General features: G+C 35.3%; 1 protein-coding gene across 5 annotated transcripts in view; it reads right to left on the bottom strand.

Moving 5' to 3' along the window:
* LOC129717858 (acetylcholine receptor subunit alpha-like) overlaps positions 1-19,650 on the bottom strand; it is a 503,655-nt gene that overhangs the window by 65,046 nt on the left and 418,959 nt on the right. For all 5 annotated transcript variants that reach the window (XM_055668087.1, XM_055668083.1, XM_055668082.1 and 2 more), the window contains 2 exons: positions 3,109-3,224; positions 2,343-2,511 (listed from right to left, as the gene is read on the bottom strand). In XM_055668087.1, coding sequence (XP_055524062.1) covers positions 2,343-2,511; positions 3,109-3,224 — 285 coding nt within the window. The remainder of the gene's footprint in view (positions 1-2,342; positions 2,512-3,108; positions 3,225-19,650) is intronic.

Raw genomic sequence — 19,650 nt, 5'->3', positions numbered from 1 at the left:
TTACCCTTGTGTGGAAAACCACACAAATGAATTTTGTTTCGATTTTTTTCGAAAACTTCTCGATCGATTTTGACGAAATTTCTTGACAATTCCTAAACTATCAATCTTACACAAAATATATATTTTCCAAGGGAAAAATATTTTTGGTTGATGAGATATATAAAAACTTACGTTGTTTACCCTGGTGTGTGGATTTCCACACATACAACATTCGAATTTATTTTGGACAAGAAATAACTTAATTTTGCCCCAAACATATTTTTTTCATTTAGTGCTTTCATACCTGAAGCTTTAGGTACCAATTAATCCTGTTTCTAAAATCGAAAAAGTTGTGTATGTGTGCGGAAGTATGTGTATGTGTGTTTATTTTCATTCTTACGACCAATATATCTCGATTTTCTCAGCACCGGCTGAACCGATTCGATTGTTCATAGTCGCGTTTGAAAGAGCTTAAAGTCTAGTTATTTAATGGTAAATATAGTTTTGATCCGAAGGTTCATTCAAAAATGACGTAACAAAATGTGATCAGTTTATATGGGAACTGATAAACTAATTGATTTTTTTTTTCAACGATTTGACTGAATTTAGGAAGGTATATAGGTGCATTCTTGTAATTCGCAACATGAATATATAAATCAAAAGGCTACGTGGGACATGTGTAAAAGTATGTGTTTATTTGTTTCATCCCAGTGTGAGAATTTTCACACATATGGGTTACGAATACGCTAATGCAAAAAGTACCTATTTAGTGTTTGCACAGCTTGGTTGAGCAGTGTTTAATATTTACTCAGTTTCATGTCTACTGCAAGACAAGTGTACTCGCACTTTTAGGTATATTGAAATAAATTTAGAATGGATCTCCCGAGATGGTCTAACAAGCCAGTCGTCGTGGGTTCGGCTCGGCTCTCGGCTCGGGATAAGCTGTTAGTGTTAGTAGGATCGTAGCGCTAGCTCCGCAATTGTCCTTTACACTAAACAGTTGACTGCGAAGTCTGTGTATAATAAACAAAACGTCGAGTTCCGAATCGGAATGTAGCACCAAGGCTTTGCTTACTTTGCTTAGCATGGATTTCAGAATTTTCTTACGAACATTCCTAGCACCGAATTGCTTCATTTGGTCAAACCGATGTTAGGATTTTTTTTGTTCAATTGCTATCATAGCATGTTTAATTGGTCGTATCATGTAAAAACGTTTTGTTTCGTAACTTTTTCATGAACCATCGGATCAAACAGATGAGATAATGTATTTTTCAAGATTGTTTTTGTACACTACGCATAATATCATTCAATTAGTTACCTCCAAGATACTGCAATGTACTAGGCGTATCCACAAGTTTTTTTATTTCAACATATCTTTCGAAATTATCATTTAATTTTAAGTATATTTTTAAATAAAAATCTACCCTCCAAATCCCAACAAACGCATCTAGCACCAAAAGGACTCAAATCAGTCAAACCTCTGGAAAAAACCGGTTGGTTTATCAGTTCCTTTATAAGCTGACCACATTTTGTTACGTCATTTCTGAATGAACCTTCGGATCAAAACGATATTTACCATTAAATAACTAGACTTTAAGCTCTTTCAAACGCGACTAAGAACAATCGAATCGGTTCAGCCGATGCTGAGAAAATCGAGATATATTGGTCGTAAGAATGAAAATAAACACACATACACATACTTCCGCACACATACACACCCTATCCGATTTTAGAAATAGGATTGTTTGGTATCTATAGCTTCAGATATGTGAGCACTAATTGAAAAAAATATCTTTGGGGCAAAATTAAGTTGTTTTTTGTCCAAAATAAATTGAAAAGTTATATGTGTGGAAAACCACACACCAGGGTAAACAACGTAAGTTTTTTTTAGGATTCAATGAAGGTTAACTCAGATTCACAATATCATCAATCAAAATAAGTCATTGAACTTAACTGAAATTGCAATTCAAAAATAGAAAATAATTTTAATAAGAGAGCTTGTTGTAAAAGTTGCTAATATTATTGTATCCCCTGAGAAAAAAAAAGTTCATAATATAAGTGTATAAGATGTTTTGCGCCTTGTTAAATTAACTCTATTGAATAACAATGTATAATTCAATTATTAGAATATAAAACCAGTTTGACTTCGACAAAATAAACGATGCGCAAAAAAATTAAAAAAAATAAAATTCAAGTTTCTGCAAATTTTTTTGGAATGCCTTGCATCAGCATTAGCGTTAAAACGCTTTAACAAATAAAAATTTAGTTCGAACGCTGTTTGAAGCAGTTGGTTCGTGGCAGATGAACACGTTTAACCACTTGTCTTTAGATTACATTCCTGTGGGACACATTTTACTACTCACCTTTTCCCCACTATCTGACGGCAGGTAGAACACCAGTATCGTTAGGAAACTGATCCCCATGCAAGGAATAATTAAATTTACGGTATAAAACAACGTTTTGCGACGCATCGTAATGTTGAAAGTGATATCGAGATACGGTTCATCACAACATGTGTAGAATTTTTCATTTCTATCGAACGAAGGAAAGGAGCCGGTTGCAGATGAAGTAGTCGGGGTGAAAAATTTGTCGCACCCACCCATCAGTAGCCCGACGCAAGTTATCCGGGTTTTGGCGTTGGGTGTTGGGTCGTTGGTGATGTAGGGCACGTTTCAGCGTCGATCGCAAAGAAAAACCCGGATGGTTCAGATGATGGCGATGCGTTGATAGAATTTGTAAGCATGTAAATAGTAGAGGAAAGAATAAAAGAAACGCTTTAATGCAATGTCATGCTTGTTAACTTGAACACGTTAGAAATTATAAGCAAATCAATTGACAAAATTTGGTACACTTTTTTTTATTTTACTCAATATTGTCAACTTCTAATGCATATATTTCATGTCTCGTTTATTTCTGAACGTAGAAATGTATATATATATATATATATATATATATATATATATATATATATATATATATATATATATATATATATATATATATATATATATATATATATATATATATATATATATATATATATATATATATATATATATATATTGTATATATTTATTTATATACATATTTACATATACAGTGTATATACACCTATGTATATATGATTACCTAACTGCAGGAACTTCCAGGATATCCCATTCAACCGACGTGTAAAACTCCGACAAATCCACACCAATCTCCACAACATTGGTATCGTTTACTTCGTCGATGTGACGGAGATCAACCTGTAAATGGAAATAAATTTAATTTACCAACGTAAAGTTAATTTGCTAACGTATATAGTCAAAACGGCCACCATGAATGTACGGTTTCGAATATTACTAACTCTAGAATTAACGAATTAGTTTTAGTTCCTCATTTCATTACGATTCGCAAAGCTATTTTATCTAGCGTTTGAAATTACTACCAAAATTTTCACCAAGGATGTGAAGTGAAAATAAATTTTGGAAAACGTCAACGCTTTAGATGCAAGGGCTAACCGAGCGATTTGTGGCAGTTGATGTGCACCAGATACTGTTTGAGTTGAGGACAATCAAATTTCACCTCAGCACCTTCAATTGGCACTGAAATGTAATACTCATTGAGGAAGGAGAGGAACGTAAGATGAAGTTCCAGCGATGGAGCGGGTACTACAGCTGTAGTCAATATACGAAGCCACCCTTTAGTCCAGTCTGGTCCGATCTGAAATGGCTTCCATAAAACGACATGTCTGCTTGCGGACAGCCTGAACCAGGAGAAATGGTGTAACAATAAAAATCTTGTCGCCAAGATTGCGGGATGATGCTCCCAGTCCACTGGGAGGAGAGCTGCCAAAATCAGACAGCTGACTGTGCTGAGATTTTTATTTCATTTCTATTCATCGTCCTCGTTATGGCGTTTAATTTCACTTTCTAGGAATACATTTCTTTTTTTTTGTCTTTCTTGCCTCCATTGTAGACACCACCGTAGAGAATGTGGGCGAAAATGGGATGGACGAATCATGGACGATAATGTACTTCTACTAATGGGAGGTGGACATCAGCTGGACCATTACTTTTTAGTTTAACGGTTTTGAAAAAAAAAGCGTTCATTAACAATCTACTTCGTAACGTATAATGTATAACTCAGCGCTATACTCATTCAATGAAATAATAGTATAAAAACTTTTTATAAATAGAACAAATTTCGTCAATCAGTAAAATTTTTATGTTTGTACTCATTTTTTGTGTAATACTGCATCGAAACGAACTTAATCATGCGCCGGATTTCTGTTTTGAGATGTATGTGGATGTTGCTTTATAGTTGAAATAGAGTTTTTGATTTTGAACGTTAGAATTAGTTGATAGAACTGGTCAACACAGGTGTGGTCCGAAAGCTCAAATTAGAAAAAAAAAAGATTATAGGGTTTTATCCACTCCTGTGAATTTTGGTGCCCCAGTCACCAACATTTTTTCAGCGACTTCATTGTGTTTTCTCGTAAACATAGCGTTGAAGACGAACCCGGCGAGCAATTACTATGCAACACTTTCACGTGAGTTGATAAATTTCTGCACTGGCTAGAGGCACCAAATTTCACAGAAAAAGTTAAAAAAGCTATAATCTCTCGTGCTTTAGGGCAGAATGTTTCCATCTATTTCGAGCTTTAGAGCAGATTTTTTTTGCTTTTGTCGGCCAGTGTAATATTTTACTTATTTCCAGATAAATTGACATGAAAACAAAGTTAATTTAGGAACAAAGTGTTACTCTTTATTTGCGTATTTAGTGAAAACGTCATACAATCCGGTAACACTGTTTTATATCATTTTAAATCCACTCACCCCTCGCTATCTCGAAAAGCCATTTTTTTATTGTTCTCTCTTTCTTCCGTTTCTAAAAAAATATATACACTGTAAAAATATTTCTTTTTTCTGGGCCAAATATTTCAAATTGTCACAAAATCTAAAATATCTCAAAAAGTACCTTTTTTTAAAAATCTAATTTTTTTACACATTGAAGACGACAATATTTTCGGAATGATTCGCGATTAGGGCGCAACTAACAAAATGTAAACAAATCGTTTTATTACACCATTGGTTTCGAGAAGACTTACAAAATTCATCGCATGAATCCTTTCTTTTGTATGAATCGATAAAATTATTTAAATCAAGTTTCTAGTGAAGGGCGAAAAACAGTTTATCCAAAACAAAAGATACTTTGGAATTAGGCCCTTTACATTGTTTTGAAGCAACGGGCTTATTTGCGAAAATATTTCGTTAACAGGCGACATTAAAGGGCGGATCAACATTGTTTTCAGAATAAAGGCGCATTTACAGGGGCGCAACTGTAGTAAAATAGAAACAAGGCTAAATAAAGGTGGGCGAATCTCGTTCGTCAGAATGCTTTAAGGCTCATTTGAAAAGGGTTAAAAGAAAAGCGCAGATTTTAGCCATAAATGCACAAATTTGATGTAGTATTGTTAGACAACTGTAAGACAGGTTTACTTTACGTCGATTTTTTGTATTGATGTTAATGTTAGTCATTTTTGAAATTACGATTTGAAAATTTACTTGCAAATTTTCAAACTGATATTTCCCAATGTTTATCTTTTGCCAGTTGCGCCCCTATCGCAAATCACTCCGGATTTATTACTATCTGTCAAAACTTGGTGATGGTAAAATGAAAAACAAAAAAGTTATATTTAGTAAAGCGGGCAATGTATGCAGTTTACGAGAATGCGAAAATGAACGGGCATAGAAAATGTGTCTTTAGGCTTAGACAAAATTTTCCCTCGTCCAGACGGGATTCGAACCAGCAATCTCCGTTGTCTCCGGCAAGGTGTTCTAGCCAATTAAACTACTGGGAAAGGTATAACTCATTCTAAGCCAAAGTCGAATCACCCTCTACTATTGTGTTCCCGTATCCCAGCACGCCACGATGAACTGCACACACTGCCCTGTGGGAGTTTATTTCTGTAACTGAGAGAGTGGTCTCTTCACGCACACTGTTTATAACGACTCATTATATCTACGGCGACGCAAGCGATGAGACACTTCAGTTGGTGGCCAAACCCCAAACGCGTATCACGGAAGAGCTCCGTTGGCTAAATTTACTTTATGAACTAATTTCATTTTTGTCATATGACTTACATTTTAAGTGGGATCCAGCAACACTGCTAAGTTTTACAGGTTTGCAAATTTGCGGCTCGCGAAAAATATATAATTTGCATTGTTTTCGGAATGTAAAGTGGTTGGAGTTGAGTGCGAGTTAGTTATTTTAATTCAGTCTACCGGTGAAAGTGGAGGCATGCCTATAAGCAGCGTTGCCAGGTAATTTTTTCAAAAATCTGGAAAAGGCAAAATAAAAATCTGGAAAAAATCTGGCAGTCATTTCGTGGGGTGAAAGGTTAATTTTTCGAATAAAAGTTTTGGGGTACGCAAAATTTGAGGTGACAAAATTGCAAAATTTCGCGCCAAAATTGAAGTGATGACCTTTTTGTGGAACAGAGAAAATAAAATCTGGATTAAATCTGGATCATCCATGAAAAATCTGGATAATTGGACATCAAAGCTGTCTACCTGGATACATGTTCAAAAATCTTGATAATCCAGCTAAATCTGGATACCTGGCAACGCTGCCTATAAGTGCAAATGGAACCTCAACTCGAGTATTTGGTTATTAAAAAAAAAAAAATTCGCTTCGTGGCCTCATGATGGCATAGTGTTGGTGTTAGTGCTGGTGTCGATGCTAAAATCTACCGCGTACGACACTGCTCGCAACAACGCCATGGCTCTCCTGACGAGGAGAATATTAAAGATAAGTATTAGTGTTGGTGATGTGATATATTGCAGTTTTGGCACTTCTGATTTGGCTGGCATTGCAGCAAAATTTTTTTTCGAGCAACATGAAAAACTAACAATACCAAGATGTGAGTTAATTATACCTATATTAGATTCGTCTGCAAAACTTTTTCTCGATTACTTTCTAAATTTAGTCCGTGTGCAGTTTTTATTGATTCGCAAATGTTTGCAGATTTTTCATGGCTCCTGCCGATTTTTGGCAGAGTCTTTCTAAAATTGTGTGCGGATTTTGTAGACTTGCCTGCGCGAGCCAAATTGGTTCAAATCACGGATATGGGTCGAATATGGTGATGATCATATCAATTTTGGCCCATTCCTCTTCCTCACATTATCTGAATTGGCTCGTATAGTGGAGTGTCGGCGGGGTGAAGGTATGAGATATTACGGTGAAATTCATACAGGTTGTAATGATATCAGAGTCGCGAAGTCAATGCAGGTCTTGGTGGCAGAGGTATGGAAGGCTCGTGTAATGTTCATACCGGTAAAATTTTATACAATCTTACTTACTATGATATATTATTTACATGGCCAACTTTGATGACAAACTGAGCTAAGTATAAAACTCTACAATTCTCTTTGGGGATTCCATAATTCCAATAAGAATTAAGGGGATCGGAAAAATAATTGCGCGTGAAACATATCATTTTACTACACAGTGGACTTTTGAAAGCGACTACCAAGGTTCAAAAGCTGCATAAATTTGGTTCGAAAGTGGTTGAAATGGAAGCAAAAAGGACGAATTACGTGAGCTCAAGACTGATGAGAACTGATGTGGTTCGTATAAACGGTGGATTAGAGAAGACAGTGGTGGGGGTGCCTGGAGATGGCAATTGTTTTTTTTTATTCAGTAATCCAGCAAATCACATGTACATTTAATTATGAAATGATTGATAATAAAGATATGCATGTTTCAAATCCCAAATTAAACATAGGTTTGCGGGTGTTCGATGAAGCTTTTAGAAGTCAGGCAATGGATCTGAGGGCCGCAGTTATAGAGTACATTTAGTTACATGAAGCGGAGTTTCGAGAGGTGCTCATAGAAGAGGTTATCGCCGAAGGTAATCAAATATACGATGAAGTCGATGAAAATCAAAAAGAGATGAAGTTTCTAGAGAAACTGGCCAAATATGGTACATGGGCCGGAACTGAATCAATCTTAGCTGTTGAAAAAATGTTGAAAAGAAATATAAGAATATACAACCCGAATCTCGAGCCAATTTCAATCTTCAACGATATAAACAATGCTTCGGAACCAATCCAGCTACACTACAATGGAAGCAATCACTATAATAGCATTTTGGAGAAACTCGAGAAAAACAAAACAGAAAATGAAAATTTCCATTGGAACAAACAAACAGATACAATGAAGGATAAAAAAAATGAATTAGAAGAACTAAAAACGGATGGAAAGGAGAACGAAGATAAGGGTTTGGAACAAAATAATAATGCGGCTGATAATATAACATTGAATGAAGAAACCATAGTGTCAAGGGAAATTAACAAAATATTGATTGACTCACCTCATGATCAACCAAGGGAAAACAATCCTGGACAAGACGAAACAACGGAATCGAATATTGAATTAGAGGACCAAAATGTAAGAACACAACAAAAATGTAATTGGATCTCGATTAAAGACTACAGAATTAAAATAAGAAAAATGACTAGAGGCAAACATAGTTATTTATGGGCGATAAGTCACCAACTGAGCAATTTGAATCCAGAAACAGAATATTTCAAAGAACTACCAGTGGCACTTCTGATAGACATAAAGCATTACATGAAAGTAAAGTCAAATGAAGACGTGAAACTTCTACCAGGACCGTTTCTGTGGAATGCAATTGCGAACATGACGGAGAAAAAAATAGTGACAGCGGATGAAAATGAAATCATAGAATTTTGACCTGGCAACATGAATACACATAAAGAAGAGATTAGACTATTCGTTTCAATAGAATCAGGAGTAATACAAGTAGATAGTGTTGAAAACATAGTTGCTAAGAAGAAAAACAACGAAATTAAAAAAGAAATAAAACAGTTTGGGCCTGTACATAATCAACATCGAATGAACTATATGAAAATCGCTACAATAAACGTAAGAGGATGTTGTGGACTAAATAAACGGGAAGAAATAGATGAAATATTAAAAGAAGAATATATCGAAATAGCTGTACTACAGGAAGTAAATGTAGAAGGAGTGAGAGTCGAAACAAACAACTATGAATGGATAATCTCTGACTGGAAAACAAATAATAGGATAAGAGGCCTTGCGATACCCAGAAACAAAAACTCCAATTTCACACTTAAAAGTATTAGAAACATCGATAAAAACTGTATGAGTTCAATTATTGAATTTAACCAAGATGAATTTGAATACTGATACTGAACGTCCATGCCCCAAATAATAATGTGAATTCATTTTATGCCGATCTAGGAAATTATGTAATAGGTAATCCAAAAAAACAAAAAATGAATATCATGGGGGATTTCAACTCCCAAATTGGAAAGACAGATTTAGAAAAGGATGAAATTGAATTGTTGGGAAAGTATATGGGACACGACGAATCTAATGAGAACGGAGAATATTTGAAAATGTTTTTAAAAATGCACAACTTGAAAATAATATCTATGAGGTATGGCAAATCATTATTAACAACATGGACTAACGGAACACAAATGTCGCAAATAGATCACGTTGTAGTAGACACAAAAACTGCTTTGAAGATCAAAAATATCAGAGCAAAATGGACGTCCTTGAGAACTGATCACAAATTAATAGTCGTTGGAATTAAAACTACAACTAAACGCATAATGGATAACAGCAACAAACTACCAAAAATACTAAGAGCAAGTGCACTACAACAAAAAGAAACACAAGAAATATATCATGAAATTCTAGGTAGACAAGAAACACTTAACGATGAAGAAAAAAAAAAAGAACCACTTAACATAGAAAACGATGGAATAAGTGAAGCATATGAAAAATTTGTCAAAAATAATTAACAAAAGTGCTAAAGAAATACTGAAAACAAAAAATATACCGTTAACGCCTAAGAGAAAAACTGCGAAAAGAGCGTTGTTAAAAGCTAGGAATAAAGTTAGGAGAGCAAAAGAAAGAGGTATGGATACCCAGTGGTATAGAACTGACATGGAAATCAAGAGACAAGACTACAGAAAAACAATCCAAGATCACAAGGAGCTCGAAATCATAAAATTTTTCAATGATTTAAAAGATTACGAAGTAGGGGAACGAATCAAAAGATCCTACAATTATTTAAAAGGTTTACACAGAAGAAAAAATCAAAAAATCCTCTTATACCCATGTCAAAGTGGATAACGTAGTTAAAAGAATCAATAGGAGAACACATGGTAATCCCAGCCGACAAAGAAGAACTAACACCACACCCAACAAGAAATGAAATACAAAATATAATAAAAAAATTAACCAATGAAAAACCAGCAGGAAAGGACGGACTGAGGAATGAATATCTGAAGTATGCTAATGAACAGGTTTTGAATGAAATGTGGATGATCATAAAAAAAGTGTGGGAATCCAACAAAATACCAGAACAATGGAGAGAAACCTTGCAAATACCCATACCAAAAAAGAAAATAACCAAAAGTACATCGGATTTTAGAAGAATTACATTATGCAACTTAGGTTACAAAATTTATGCTACATGGTTAGTAAAAAGGCTGAAAGAATACGCGGGAGAACCTGGTTATCACCAAGCAGCTTTTGTCAACAATAGGTCCACAGACGATCAGATGTTCTACGCAAGGAGGTATTTATAAAGTTATTGGAACAGTGGAGAAACATTAATTGTTGCATCATTGGACATAAAAAAAAGTGTCGATACAGTAAAACTAGAATCTATGGAAAGTATACTTCAAGGACTGTCAGTACCACAACATATCATTAATCGGGTTAGACAGGCGATTAATTGCGAACGTACAAGCATCTTGTGGGAAGAAATAGAATCTGAACAAATAAGGAAGGTTAGAGGCATTAAACAGGGATGTCCAATGTCGCCATTTATATTCACTCTAATTATCCAGGAAGTTTTACATCAAGTTAAGAGAAAATTTCCGAGATTGAATTTGCTGGAATTACACAAGAAAGGTCTACCAGTTGTTTTAGCTTTCGCGGATGATATATTGGTAATAACAAAAAATATAAAAGAGATGGAAAAATTCATTAAAATTTTGAAAGAAGAGTTAAAAAAAGTAGGGTTAGAAATGAACTCCGAAAAAAGCAAAATCCTAATAAGAGAGCCTAAGTCAGATAGAAACATACCAGATAACCTAAAGCTAGATAACGAAATGTAGCAAGTAGTAAAGACAATGAGATATCTGGGAACCTATTTCATCGGAACACTGGACAGACCGAACACAACTAGAATCAGATGCAGACAGGCTATAAATAATACAAAAATAGTTTTGGAGTTCATGAAAAGAATGAAACCCAGCTGGCACATAGCAAAACTGATATATTTAACAGTTCTATCTCCCGCAAAAACGTATGGACTAAAATCAGCGGCTTTAGTCAAGAGAAACAGAAAATCTGTTGCCAGGTACGAGTTTCAAATTGTTAGTGAATTGTTGAAATTATCTAGAGATAGACCTAAGGGCAGAGTTAAAGTTAAAGTTAAAGGAGTTAAAGGAGTTAAAGGAAAAACGGCAATAAACAGAGTACGAGTTAAGAGACTTAAATATTGGGCTCATATACAAAGGAGAGAAGCAGGACATCCATTGAAAATAGCAGAAAAATTAGAATTTAAAGAGAAGAAAAGGGGAAGGCCAGCAAAAACTTGGAATGACACAATCAATGAAGACAAATCTAAATTAAATGATATTACTGAAGTAGGATGGCACAATCTGGCAATGAACAAAACAGACTTTAAAAACAAAGTGGAAGAAATTTATAATATAGAAGGCAGTGAAGAAGAATCTGGTTCTGAAATCGAATAAGTTATGAATGAAACCATAACTGTAAAACAAAATTTGTCGAAATTAAAGAATATCAAAACATTATTTATTGGTTGTAGAAAGCATCAAAATATAATTCCTAAATCACATCACTCAAATAATCAAGCACCTTTTTACAAAACAAAATTAATAGCTCAATGACATGATGTATTGCAGTCTTCTGATCTTAAAATCTACTAGAAATAAAACACTCAGAAACATCATACACTTATTTTATGATCAATATGGCCTTCTTATAATCAGGCTATAGACGTTATTTTTTGCGCTTTCTACTTCAAAGGTTTGCAGTTTCAACTATGGAAGACACTCGGCTGGGATCTTCTTTACATGCCCTAGTGATTCTTGTTGTATTTTGTAATTCAATTATATTAATCTCACATTATATGTTCATTATCATATCTATATTGTTTCGATGACTTTGTACGATGAATGGTTGCGCTGCAATGTTGTTGTAATAACTGATTTTAATTCATGTTTCCAGCCGCAGAAATCAACACAATAACATGTCGTGAATTGGACAATGATATGTCGTGAAATAGACTAATATTTATTTCATCCATTTTATTTAAGCACAACATAACGGACACTTTCCATACATTGAACAAAACTAGATAAATTCTTCCTATACCGCCATACAAACATCATTTCATAATATTATTATTATATACGGGTCGATTTCTTTGATACGAAAGTAACATCAAATAAATCGAAAGTCTGAACACAATAGCAGAATCCCAATGACTCTACTATTGTTTTCGGGCGGGGCTTGCCGACGGGAAAAGGATTTCGGAATGCGCTACAAGTACTCAGTCATTCTGTCATGGATCTTTGGAAAATCGGTAGAGCTAACACCTTCTTGATCCCGAAACAAAGAAAATTGAAGAAATGAAATTATACTGCAGCTGTCTTTGTTTCACATTATCACTGCCAGACAGTGGGAGAGAGATAGGTTCCACACACACACATGACTTACATTTTAAGTTTAGTAAAGCGGGCAATGTTGGCAAATGGCTGGACACATGTAACTTGAGACCCTTATGCGGCCATTCACCTCTGTCCAACAACTCCTATCCCAACCTCCACGTGGTGCCAACCGGAATACGAGTAACTTCAGCGGAGATCGGGTAACCAACCCCCGGTGGAGACTATGGTCGTATGCTGACTGGGGGTCGTACGCGGCTGTATCCCCATAGGGGCGGCGTACAACAGCGTCTGACCCGGAGCGGGCGGCTGAATTATGGAATGCTGTATTCCGCCAGCTACACCTAAGATGGCAGCGCCATCAGCAGGATGTAGGTATCGCGACCCTGGTAAGGTAGCATACCGAAACCTTTCTTCAACCACGAACAACGAATTTAGAAATACGGAACAGATCAATTGGCAAAGACCTAGGCTACGAACACGGAAAAAGATTAAGGTAAACGATTGGAAATTGGGTACTTGGAACGTCCGATCTTTCAGTGAACCGGCGCGGGCTGGCTTGCTTGCTCGAGAACTACAGCGGCAGGGAGCCGAAATCGGTGGCCAAATTCTGGAGAAAGGGAATTCCGTGCAGTGGACCCTATTTCACGCACTTCTTCTTCCAAAGCGGGCAATGTATGCAGTTCACGAGAATGCGAAAAGTGTGCAGTTCATCGTGGCGTGCTGAGATACGGGAACACAATAGTAGAGGATGATTCGACTTTGGTTTAGAACTAGTTATACCTTTCCCAGTAGTTTAATTGGCTAAAACACCTTGCCGGAGACAACAAAGTTTGCGAGTTCGAGTCCCGTCTGGACGAGGGAAAAATTTTTCTAAGCCTAAAAGTCACACCTTCTATTCCCGTTCATTTTCGCATTCTCGTAAACTGCATACATTGCCCGCTTTACTAAACTTAAAATGTAAGTCGTATGACAAAAATGAAATTAGTTCGTAAAGTTAAAAAGTTATGGATGTTTGAATATTTTGTCATTTTCACTCAGAATTTTTTTTTGGTGTTTTTCTGTTATTGTTATAAATAATCGCTTAGAGCATGTTACAAATCAAACGCGTTGTTTTTGTAACATAAATAATCATTTAGATACTGGCCCTATTGAAATCTAATATGCGTAACTCAGCGACGATTCTCGCTATCAGACGGTTTTAAAAATAAGACGCGCAAGATTAAGTACTATGGCCAAATAAAAAAGACAATAAAAATTCATGATTTTCTTTATTCTATATTACATTTATTTTTTCCACAAACTGAAAAATAAGATAAGACATATACACTACTCTAAGCACTGTGCGATATATATATTTCCACTAGCTGACCCGGCAAACTTCGTTCCGCCTATTTTAATGTTTAATTTAATAATTTTAAACATTTCAAATTCATTGATTCCTTGCGATTTGTTCATAACGTTTGAAATGATTGGTTTTATCGGAATGACAACATCCTCGACTTTTGGCTTTGGTACATCACCTCTATTCCAGGAATATATTGGATGCATTTCAGTTATTTTCGTTGTTTTCCATCATTTCCATCATTTCGATTACGGACATATCCATATGTAGTAGTATTCGGTTATTTTTCGCTGTTTCCCAGAAGTTGCTATTTTACAATTAAAACTGATGTCTGAGGTCAATTTTTAGCTCCTTGCATCATTCTGGTTCCAGAGATACTCATATTGGGTGGTATTTGGTCACTTTAGGCTGTTTTCCGGACACCGGAGGTCGCCATCTTACAATTTCAAATGTTGTCTGATATCGATTTGTGGCTTTAGTGCATCATAACAATTCCGGATATACCCATATTGGGTGGTATTGGGTAATCTGCCTCTGTTATTCAGAAACCGAAAGTCGCCATCTTGGATTTCAAAATAGCATTTGGAAACAATTTCTGACCTCTGAGCGTCAATCTGGTTAAAGAAACACTCATATTGGGTGGTATTTGGTCATTTTTGGCTGTTTTCCAGACACCGGAAGTCGCCATCTTACAATTCAAAATGTTATCTGAGGCCGATTTGTGGCTTCAGTGCATCATAACAATCCAGCAAATACCCATATTGGGTGGTATTTGGTCATTTGCTGCTATTTTTAAGAAACCGGAAGTCGCCTGGCTGAAAGTATTGATTCACGCATGACCTCAGTTAACCACATCAAAAATAGCTATGAAAAAGTACAGTTCGCTGTTAACTTACCTGGGGTACGAGATAATTGAATCAACAATAATCAATTATTTATTTAACCACCGAAAGATTCGTACGAAGGTGCCGAAAATTTTAAATCCAATTTTCGTTCAACATCTATTTAATTAATATATTTACTTTCGGACATCTATTTACTTAACACATTCGAAAATGAAAATACCATTTTCCAACTCGTTCGAAAAGTATACTTTCGCACAAAAGTCGAACACGGTCATAAACAACAACAAAGGTATAGCAACACAACAGCCTGTGTTTCACTTTTATAGGATGAACATTATCGTAACTGGTTTACGTGACAACTTATGTGTAAGACAGTGTTACAATAATTCATAACAGAATCCCAAGCAAAAAATGAATCAAGAACGATTCAATGACGTAAGTTGTAAATATTTATATGTATACGCACGGCAATATTACCCAAAAGAGGAAGGCCAGTTTCGTTGCTAAATTCTATGCGATATGATTCCATTTAACGGCTAGGTTGGTGATGATCCAACGAACGACGCAAGGATAATTCTATGAAAACAGCAGAAGAATCTCGCGTGATTCATACTGGTCGCCGCAGGGAGCAAGAAAAGGAGTTCATTACCACACGAACTATGATAAAAGCCAATATGCAGGAAATAATTATTCATCAGGATTCAACCCTCTGTCTTATGAGCTGCCTTCCGTTTCCGTTATTCACAGTGCCACCGTGAAATGTCAAACGCATCCTGTACTGCGCTGAACCGGACATATACCAAAGCTCAATGGAGGAATACACAGAATGACTTTATGACGTTCACTTTCCTAATTGCCAGTGAGCAACTTTTGCCTTCCTTTAGGAAGAAAAGCTATAATTTCACTTCAAATGCGGTGTGCTTCCAAATTACCGCTCACCAAACCATACTTATACACTAATTCAAATCAGTGTTTTTAATATGTTGTATATTTAAGCGATTTTAGCAATATTGAAATGTTTAGCTGTCTACTAATAAAGTACATTGTTCGCATTGAAGACAATTATATTGTTAAATTATTATTTTAGGATAAGTTCACCAGTGATTAATAATTTAGCATTCGAATATATTGTTCCACCGATTGTTCTCTGATTGTTGATTTTTTTTAAGAAAAACAAATTTTCCAATAGGTGGAATAAATTTTTTAGCGTGTGTTTTATATTGCAAAAAACCGGCCGTCCAGCGCATGTGGCAGCGTTTGATGGAGCCGAAAAGTTATGAGCACGGAAACACAAATTGAAGCATATGCGGAAAGAACCAGATAACGCATGAGACAAAAGCGACTTCCATTTCATTAAGCCTTGCCGGTGTTGTTTTTGCCGACAATGATGAGACTTGGAAGAAGTATTGCACACTAGAAAACATTGGATAAAATTCAGTGTCTTTTATGCCTTTCCAATCGGATCATGGAACAACAAACCTAAAGCTTGGTGATTGCTTGCACTATAGTGGGCAACGATGCTATCTCTGTCTGACTCCAGCTGAAGATTCGTTCACATTAGTGTCAGTAGCAGTAGAAGTTCCGAAAAATAAAGTTTATAAGCTTTTTTATTATGCTGCGTCGTAAGGATTATGGAGACTAACGGCACAAGTTGAAAACGGAATGCATGATTTCTCTGCAACTTGGAAACCAGAGTGAGAATACAAACCTTCAGCCTCGCGGTTCTTTTGAAAGATCGTGCGAACGGATATGGGTGGGAACAGAGGTGTAGATAGCGTTTCCTAATAAAATTAAGTATTGAGGTACTTTTAGTGAGGTGGACATGCTATTGAAGAGAGAAACAAATAAGGTCAATACCAATTTCAAATTATTTTGATGTTCAACGTTATCGAAGATTCCCAAGTGGAGGTAAAAAATAAAAGTCATCAGAAAGATAAAAGAAATATGAAAATGTTTAGGCATGTTACGACCACAGACTAACAGACGTAACACTGGAGCCTAGCTCCATCGCCACAAAAAACTATTATTTCAAATTTCTCATCGAAGAACAGTCATCGCGCGACAACACCGTCTGTGGCGCCTGTCATGCAATCTCATACATATTTTGTGGTTCCCAATTCGACACATGCACGTACGCTAGCGCTGATGTTGAAAAATAAGACGCAGCGCGAACACGGCAGCAGATTGTGCTAGTGTATCATCCGAACGATGATTTTATTGGAAATTTGTTCAAATGCTATGTCTGTTAGTCTGTGTCACGATGTTTGTAACTTTCATGCGAATGAATGGTAAAAAATAACACATTAGGTATTATAATGATTAATAGCTTGATTTTTGTTCCTCTTCTAATTCTCAACATATTTAAAAAAGGCTCTGACTCGAAAAGAAAAGAAAATTTGTAAAGGCCTAATGTTATTACAACTATAACTTTAACCTTTGATGTTTAAATGCAAAAACGACTCCTGTTTTTTCGTGTTTTCTTCATTGCATGTGTTTTGTTATTTGTTTAGAATCGCATCGTGATGTTCAAATCAGTTACAGTTCAATAGTCTATACATATTGGGAAATCCTAATATAATCAAATTTGGTATATGGAAGATTAAGTTAATTGTAAAGAATGTTGTAAATTATCACAAAATATTTAACTACTCTTACGTATAATAAATGCATTCTTCTAGCGGATTAACGATTCCGTCAATTTTGTAGCTGATTAGGTAAAACTTCGCTAAAATTTGTATGAAATACATGTTGATTCGACACTGTGGACCCAAAGTGTAGTTTTACACCACGACTGAGGCACTCGATAGTCATTTGACGGTCATACTTCAATGATAAAATAACAATGTTCATCAATCAAGGTAGTCTGATCCAGGGACGACAAAGTTCGTGTCGGGGTGTTTTTTCGCATCATTGTACACGTTCGTTGTTATTCAGATGCATGTTATGTTCTCAATATTAAAAGATCTATATTCTAGTGAGAATGCTTACCATAAAGGCACGGCAACATATGAACCGTTGCGGAACAGAGTGGTCTATGTGCCATCAACCAATTTTTCATGAGAAGCAATTTTGGAAAAATCTCTGAATAAAATTCTGTTCAACGAATTTGAAACAAAATGTACTAATACAAGATTATGCACTGGTTTAACATGGAAATACTAAAAATTAACGGTTTCTTTGCAAAATAAGTATGATTTAATCTTACCAATGCACGGAAAATTAAGATTCTCGGCCAAAATTATTTATGATCGGCCAAAATTATTCAATGATAAAATAACAATGTTCATCAATCAAGGTAGTCTGATCCAGGGACGACAAAGTTCGTGTCGGGGTGTTTTTTCGCATCATTGTACACGTTCGTTGTTATTCAGATGCATGTTATGTTCTCAATATTAAAAGATCTATATTCTAGTGAGAATGCTTACCATGAAGGCACGGCAACATATGAACCGTTGCGGAACAGAGTGGTCTATGTGCCATCAACCAATTTTTCATGAGAAGCAATTTTGGAAAAATCTCTGAATAAAATTCTGTTCAACGAATTTGAAACAAAATGTACTAATACAAGATTATGCACTGGTTTAACATGGAAATACTAAAAATTAACGGTTTCTTTGCAAAATAAGTATGATTTAATCTTACCAATGCACGGAAAATTAAGATTCTCGGCCAAAATTATTTTTTTAATGTCAAATTGTTGGTTTTCTACTGTAGATGATATTGTCATTTGGTGGCAAGGGGCTGTCTAAAAACCACGTGAATTTAGGCAATCTTATTATTTTTCGAAAAAATTAAAAAAATCGCCAGTGTAAACAAACCAATAATCATACTAATTTTAGGTATTCTCGATGTGTTTTGGACCAAGTTGGTACGATATATGATGAACTTCGTTGATAAATCACCAAAAAATTGAAAACTTTCATGAAAAATGGGAAACTTTTAATCATCTTTTTCTACAAAAACGCAAATTCCGCAAACTTTTAACACTGATTCTTGAAGAGCTTAAGCAGGGCTTTCAGGCACACAATCAGGAATTGTGCTTACACGTGCTTACATTTAATGTTTTTGAAGGTCAAATTTAGGAGAATTTTACATGTTTTCTACGTGGCCTGCGGTTGACTCTGCAGGGTTGAAATCAATTACTCTCTCAGTTTTATAAAGTTAATATAATAAGCTTTTAATTGTATGCAAACATACCATAACAGCTTTAATAGGGTTTTATTATTCCAACATATCCAGGAAAACTCTTTTCATTAATTTTTGAGAAAGGTAACTTTGGAGGCGTTTTTCAACATGAACCGTTCTATATAACTATCAAGATTTCATTGAGAGATTATGAAAATAAAGATCAAAAACTACAAAATGATGTGATAAAAACATCCTGAATATGGAATTAGCATATTGGTAATTTTGGCCGCTCCTTTATATGGAGACCGTCTCATGTGCAATGTACATAAACCACTTCGACTTCATATATATTTCACGCGTATAAAATGGCTAGTGTCACATGATACATAGACATGGCATGTCAAATGTAACATGTCACGTGAAAAATTACATGTAACACAACATGTTACATATTACATGATATTTGACATGTTACATTTTTCGTGTTACATTTGGTGTAACATGTTACAAATCACGTGTGACATGTTACAATACAGGTGTCATGTTACATTTATTTATTTTCGTTAATCAGAATAGACTACATACAGTTTTCTGAACTTACATTAAA

This window comes from Wyeomyia smithii, chromosome 1 (genome assembly GCF_029784165.1).
Source record: "Wyeomyia smithii strain HCP4-BCI-WySm-NY-G18 chromosome 1, ASM2978416v1, whole genome shotgun sequence".
NCBI classification, from domain to species: Eukaryota; Metazoa; Arthropoda; class Insecta; order Diptera; family Culicidae; genus Wyeomyia; species Wyeomyia smithii.
This window is presented reverse-complemented; position numbering and strand designations above follow the sequence as displayed.